The sequence below is a fragment of the Coccinella septempunctata genome, chromosome 6, assembly GCF_907165205.1.
Source record: "Coccinella septempunctata chromosome 6, icCocSept1.1, whole genome shotgun sequence".
Classification (NCBI taxonomy): domain Eukaryota; kingdom Metazoa; phylum Arthropoda; class Insecta; order Coleoptera; family Coccinellidae; genus Coccinella; species Coccinella septempunctata.
In genome coordinates, this window is record NC_058194.1 from 29,537,098 (window position 1) to 29,544,700 (window position 7,603).

Genomic DNA, 7,603 nt, shown 5'->3' on the forward strand with positions numbered 1-7,603 from the left:
CAATCGGTTGAAAATCAACAGCGGTGAAGCAAAGCTGAAAATGAGATTCGAGTGTGATTGTGCATATTTTTCCAGTTACTGAAATTTAAAAAAAAAATCATAGAAGATATTTAGATACGGTTTCTATCACAATATATATTGATAAGTATACTATTGAAATTTAAAATTAATAATTATATGAAATATCTAAATGCTTTATGTAAGTTGTATCATCACTGTTGCTTTTAATGAGATCAAATAGTTTTTACTTGAAAGGCCACACACATTGAAAAATATTTGAAATTTTGGGGAACAGTATGAAACATCGATAAAATAAGTATTCATTCTAAAAACCTGATATTGAAAATTCGGTGCCAAAGTGAAAAGTTACTAAACATTTGCTATGTAGCTATAATTTTTCGTATATTCAAAGCAATAATCAAGAATCATAATCCAAAACTGGTATTATTATATTAAGTATGAATCAGCAATATACTTGATTTTATTACACATAGCAAAGTGATATATTTAGGACCCCGGTGACCAATTCATCAGTGGAAACTGTGCTTTCTCTTAAACTTACAGTCTGATTCCTTTGTAATACCTGACTCTCAATTATATCTGTCCAAAATTGGCATCAACGTCTTTTTTCTGGTTATTAAAAAGTCAAATGAATTTTCATATTCAATTAAACATCATCGTTTCACTATAATTCCTCATGATGAAGCTAGTATGTAGCAAAATATCAGGGTTACGTATATATACATATAGTTTTGCATGATATACTTGAAATATATATACCTAAGTATCCAGATAGGTTGTGTCTACCCTTAAAATTTAATGCGCACTATGCAAATCACATTAGTAATTTTAAAGTATCCGTGGAAAACAGTCAGATCGTTATATTTTCATATTTGATCGAGATTTTTTAAAAGTGCGTCACGATAATCTCGAAAAATTTAATGATATTAAAATTCATCTGATATATTTCAATAGTATGTCGTAAATCCTACATTGGCGTAGCTAGCATCCTGATCGAGAGGGAGGGCAGGAGGACCATTGAATAAGACCGATTAAATAAAAAAAAACAACATTCCAAATTAATTTTTTCCCTGTGTCACATACACCCCCGCCCTCCCTCGTCCACGCCAATGGTAGTTTATTTTAGCTTGCTTACTGGACCTTCATGGCTTTCCGTAATTTTCGAATATTTGGCTGAATGTATATTTAGAGTATATTTTTGAACGATTTTTTTATTATGATTATTTCGATCATGAATAAGAGTTCCACTGAACGTGTTCTCGATGTGAAATATTAAATTGTGAATGTTAATGGTGTGTAATATGTAACAATATGTATTTCCACTGAGTATAATGTAAATTGGACTCTCCTGAACCTTCAGGCGTTCAATGAAAATTTGATGAAATTTCAACAAACTGAAAATGAATATTTATACGTAATATTATATCAACTGAAGTTTTGAGAGGGTTCATCACTTTATGATTTACTCAATTAATTGTGGGGATTTTAATAAGAATTGAAACCAAAATGAAAGTTTATAATCAACGTGTTATACCCGGAAACATATTTTAATAACTATTGACGACTACATAAGTATTCTCGTAACATAATCTTAATGTTATGCGTACAGTATTTTCTACGAGTACACGTTTTTGGGAAGTACTATTAATAATCTCTTCTCAATATTATCTTTCTACATACTAAATACATATATTGAATGTTGCTAAACCATTATATTACCTAATTTATTTTATCATACACCAGTGAATATACATTATAGGTATATTATATATTTAGTGAATTATATTATGATAATAAAATGTATTTGTATGCAAAAACTGTGTTTTAGTTTTGTAAACCCTGAATGGAAAACAAAAATCACTGAATTCCCATGAAAACACAAACACTGACGAAGAAAAATCATGAGTTGTATTCCAGAAAAAGGCAAAGAATATTATGAAAAATCCACAATGCTCAAAACTGATTTTGTAGTCTGAAATCTCAGAAATTGTGGGAGCTATATTCTCAAAAGCAGAACAGGTATATTGCCTCAATAGTACACAACTGTATAACCCAAGTTTCCTTCTGAAATATCACACGCTTCAGGAAATAACAATGAATAAACCGAAATTAAGGGCATTGAAAAGTTCTAGGATTATTGCTTCAGTAATCCCTTTCTCGAATAAGCGATTCTTTTTATGGGTAGGTAAGGAGGGATTGATATCCCCCGCTTCAAAGGTATACACGATTCTATGGGCATTTTACAGAGGAAGAAATTGCGATTGGTTTTTTCATTGTATGGTTATTTCACAATGGACTCGTTTGGTTTCGAGGGTCTCCATACAAAAGACCCGGAATATTGTGAAACTTTATCGAAAACTTGGAATTTCTTATTATTGGAAGTGCAGTCGTGGGAATACGTAGTGGGTGTTATACCAGCCATTTTTTCTGACAGAATACCTACATAGAGAACACCGAGAAAGACGGAATTTTTATGCGATTTTGAACACTGAAAAATGGGAAATTCTAGCTCTATGCCTAATTAGCTACTAGGAGAGATTGTCCCACAACGTACTCTGTCGTAGTCCAAACAGATTTCTATCTAATTCATGAACCAAAGGCGAATCCTATTTGTGTGACTGAAGATCGAATTAATGATTCATTCTCACCCCCAACCAGTCCATATAAATATTGAAATTCAGGAGAAATGTTGAATATTCTAATCGTAAATTCCAACTTTTCTCGGGGGATAAATAAAAGTCCCAAAGAAAGCCATCCACCCCAGCTTATAAAGGTAAGATCAGAATTTAGTTATGAGCTCGATGGGGAACTAGGGGTGGGCTGGAAGATATTTTATCCATTATGAGAAGGGGTCCTAGCACGTGCCCTATCCCTTTCATTTCAACCGCTATAATTTATTAGCATTTTATACGAAATCAGGATGATGCCATGCAAGGACAAACCCAACACCAGGTGACTCCGTTTTGGAAGGATCGTGAGCACTAATGCCATCAGCTATGGTTTTTGGAGCTGTCACGAACTGATACTGATTGTGGTTACGTGAAATTTCAGGAGCAAAAAGATTATGAATGTCACAGAAAATTCACAATAACGAATTTCTTTGATTCATTCGGTGTCCTTATGTAAAAAAGGTATTATTAGCTAATGAAACACGAAATGTGATCATATTTATATAATATATCAACCGATTAGTTAGTTTTTTTCGGAATTGCTTCATAAATATTGGGATTTCACATTGAAAAATTGAATTTATCACACTAAAATAGAGCCACACGAGGATATATTGAAAAATTCTTAGCCTACTCTAGAACCAAACAAAATTTCAATGTCAAAATATTTTAGTACTCAGCATGTTCCCCTCTTAATTGGATACATTCATTACAGCGAACCTGCAACATCTCTAGACTTTTCAAAAAAAAAAAGTTTCTTCTTGCTCTGCAAACCAGACGTCCACAGCTTTTATAACCTCTTCGTTGGAAAAAAATTTGCCACCTTTTAAACTTTTTTCAGTTGAGGAAAGAGATGATAGTCGGATGAAGCCAAATCTGGTGAATAAGGGGGGTGTTCTAGTAATTCAAACCCTGAATCAAGAATTTTTTGCATGGCAACATGAGATTTGTGTGCAAGATCGTTGTCCTGCAAAAACAAAACACCTTTGGATAGCTTTCCGCGTCTTTTCTCTTTAATTTTTTCCCGTAGAATTATCAGTAATGTCTAATAGTAGTCTCCGGTTATTGCTCTAGACGTATCCAAAAAATCAATCACTCCATGGCAATCCCAAAAAAACTGAAGCAAGAACTTCTTCAGCAGATTTTTGGACACGAAACTTCTTAAGACTTGGAGAACCAGAGTGTTACCATTCCATCGATTGTTGCTTTGTTTCTGGATTGTAGAAATGTACCCAAGTTTCATCCATAGTAACCATTCGGTTTAAGAAGTCTACATCGATTTCAAATCGAGCACAGATCGAACGCGATGCTTCTACCCTTGCACGCTTTTGGTCAACATTCAAACATTTGAGGATTCATTTTGCAGAAGTTTTCTCATGTCCAAATTGACGTGAACTATATGATGAGCTTCATATAGTGCTTCAGATATCCAATTCGACGTTCTGATCAAAGATTATAGAGCCTACTATACTCTATAATCATTGGTTCTGATAAAATCATGTCAAGAACTGCCCTCCATCATCATCTTCAATGGAAAATTTACCCTTTTTGAAGATTGCAGTCCAATTTTTCACGGTCGCATACGAAGGACATTGATCACCAAGGGTATTAAGCATATCTTCGTAGATCTGCTTACCTCTTAACCCTTCTGAATACAGAGGATGGCTCGATACTCCAATTTTTCGATTTTCACCATTTCGGTGGACATCTCCTTTCTTTTAATTTATTGCGTAACTCTGGTTTACTTTTTTGACCTCAAACTTCACTCTGACACTTCCAATAAGTTATTGTTCGTTGCTATGGTAACGCGATATTTTTTTTATGCATGGAACTGGTCTAGGCTAACTAGATATCAATACGTAGCATTCTAATGGTGGAAGAATTTCAGAAATCCATTCTAGTTTCCAGAGATAACTTTTTTACCTCTCTAAAAGGTATTATTTCCCTTCATCTTGGTATATTTATTTTATTTCCTACAAGTTCCATATCGATGCTTTTCCAACCTGAGTTTTTTCATTATGGGGCTCTAATCGACATTCCTAAAGTTCACTCTTCCAAAGTTGTCGAAAAAATTGCTCGGAATAGTGTGAAAATTCGTAAATCCGTTTCTCATCTTACAAACATCGTGGGATTGGATAACAGGGGACCGGAATAACCTGCCCTTGCAGATGGCTTTATTGTTGAAATATCACCTTCTTTTTCCGGATGCCTGGGACATCCTGTGGAATCACAGCTCGTTTATAATCTATTTGGCCCCATAAGAGTGTATCTCCCGAGAAAAAATGGGTAGTTTCGAGAGGGTGGGAATATTCTCTCCACTCATCTGCCGTGCTACAGTTGAGAATGGCTACTCGATATTTATTGAAACGATATTTTTTATCGAACAGCGGACGTCCCTGAAATATTGTTCGATTCGGAGGCATTTCCATATGGTTGAATTCAGTTCGGTAGGAGAGGTTTTTTATTGAAACTAAATCTTAGACTGAACAGTTTTGATATCACTAAACTTTGATAAGTTTTCGATATGAAATCATAATATTAGTATCAAGTAATCGTGTAAAGAGGATGAGTCTTTGACTCTTGCGTTACCATAAGAAGTGTCAGTGTGAATTTTGAGGTCAAAAAGTAAATCAGAGTTAAGCAATAATTTAAAAGAAAGAAGATGTCTACCGAAATTGTGAAAATCGAAAAGTTGGAGTATCGAGTATCAAGTACCTGTATTTAAAAGGGTTAAGAGGTGAGCAGATTTACGAAGATATGCTTAATACCCTTGGTGGTCATTGTGATCAATGTCCTTCGTATACGACAGTGAAAAATTGGGCTGCAAGCTTCAAAAGAGGTAAATTTTCCATTGAAGATGATGATGACCGATTGGGAAGGCCAGTTTCTGTGTCAGTCCCCGAAAATATCGATGCAGTTCATGATTTTATCAGACCGAATATTTGGGCTAAAACATATATCTGAAGACACTGAATATTTCATACGAACGCGTTCATCATATAATTCACGACAATTTGGACATCAGAAAAATTGCTGCAAAATGGATGCTCGAATGTTTGAACATTGACCAAAAGCGTGCAAGGATAGAAGCATCGCGTTCGATCTGTGCTAGATTTGAAAACGATGAAGACTTCTTAAACCGAATTGTTACTATGGATGAGATTTGGGCACATTTCTACGATACAGAAACAAAGCAGCAATCGATGGAATGGCGACACTGTGGTTATCCAAGACCTAAGAAGTTTCGTGTCCAAAAATCTTCTGGAAAAGTTCTTGCTTCAGTTTTTTTTTGGGATTGTCATAGAGTAATCATGATTGATTTTTTGGATAAGGGTAGAACAATAACCGGAGATTACTATTCGACATTACTGACCACTCTATAGGAAAAATTAAAGAGGAAAGACGCAGAATGCTATCCAAACGTGTTTGGATGTTTTTGCACGACAACTCCCTTCCACACAAATCTCATTTTGCCATGCAAAAAATTCGTGATTTAGGGTTTGAATTACTAGAACACCCCCCTTATTCGCCAGATTTGGCTCCTACCGACTATCATCTCTTTCCTCAACTGAAAAAAAGTTTGAAAGGTCGCAAATTTTCTTCCAACGAGGAAGTAATAAAAGCTGTGGAGGTCTGGTTTGCAGAGTAAAAAGAAACATTTTCTTGAAAAGTCTAGGGACGTTGCAGGTCCGCTGTAATAAATGTATCCAATTAAGAGGAGAATATTTTTCAATATATCCTCGTATATTTCTTTCATTGCAACATGATAAAAACCATTACACAATTTATATAAATGTACAAATCGAAAATATCACAGCCACAATCAATAATCCTCCTCCCTTCCCACCACAAGAGGATTTCCTCTTCTCAATGAACTTCTCCATTCTCTTAGGGGCGGTTTTCTGGTGCAGAAAATCTATAACAAAATCCACGCTTATTTGATAGTTCCCAACATCGGGAAAACTACAATTGCGAGCCCTGGAGACGATTCCGTAGAGAGTATCCCCGCAAAAGACCGGATATCCCAGATAATCCCTGCAGGATTTGTCGAACTGAACAGTTTCGGGGAATCTACATAAAAATGCATCCGCGTTTTTTCCGTCTATTTGCCAGCATTTGTCCTCCGTTATGTTCGGTAAATTCAGACAGTGGAGCTGGGGATCCAGATTAAAACCCCCCATATTTGTCGCGTAGGTGTAAGCCATGGTCAGGGCAATCTCGCAAATTCCACTGGTTTTTCCTGGATCCATCCGCGGTAGCCTAATAGGCTTAGCCTTTATTATTGGACGTTCCAATATTACAACCGATATGTTGTGGAAAGACAGTCTCTTATCCATGATTGGATGGGGGAAAATTTTGTCGGCTCTGCTTCTATCGGTGCCATTCGGAAAATCCGGCGACACGTTGAATAAAACTTCCAGTTTTTCCGGTGAATTCACGAATTTTTCCACGCAAGACGAAGCTGTCACCACGGTATCATACTCTATCAGTGCGCCACCACAATATAGCTTGGGAACCTGGCTATGGAGCAAAACGAGAAATGGATAATCTGTTGCTTTGCATTTGAAGCTCGAATTTTCCGCGGTTTGGGTGCCGTTGACGTAAAAACGCCGAGGAACAAGAGCCGAATGTAAAAAACATAAAACAATAAGTTCGATCTTCAATGTCATTTTACTGTCGATATTTCTGTGAGAATAGAAGATCGATTCTTCTTCTTGCTGGAATAGGGACATCGAAATTACTTTTCAGTTTCGATCTTGGGACATAAATTCAAGGAATTTGTTGTTGGCCGATACTGGAGTGCAATCCAACAAGGTTGAAGGAGCCAAAATTTTTTATTGAGAACGAGCAGTTTTCATTGACTCGTTGTGCTGAGCATAGATATACGTCATCCTTAACTATACTTCATTCAC

At 35.9% G+C, this 7,603-nt stretch overlaps 1 protein-coding gene across 1 annotated transcript; it reads right to left on the reverse strand.

Annotated features, from left to right (window-relative positions):
- Positions 1-6,475: 6,475 nt before the first annotated feature.
- On the reverse strand, positions 6,476-7,360 carry LOC123316025 (trypsin-like). Its single transcript, XM_044901935.1, has one exon. It carries the CDS (start codon positions 7,358-7,360, stop codon positions 6,476-6,478), a length of 885 nt encoding a protein of 294 aa, XP_044757870.1.
- Positions 7,361-7,603: the final 243 nt, after the last annotated feature.

Bases quoted from the DNA above. Each gene is read 5' to 3' on its own strand.
- LOC123316025 (XM_044901935.1), bottom strand. From the start codon at position 7,360: ATGACATTGAAGATCGAACTTATTGTTTTATGTTTTTTACATTCGGCT.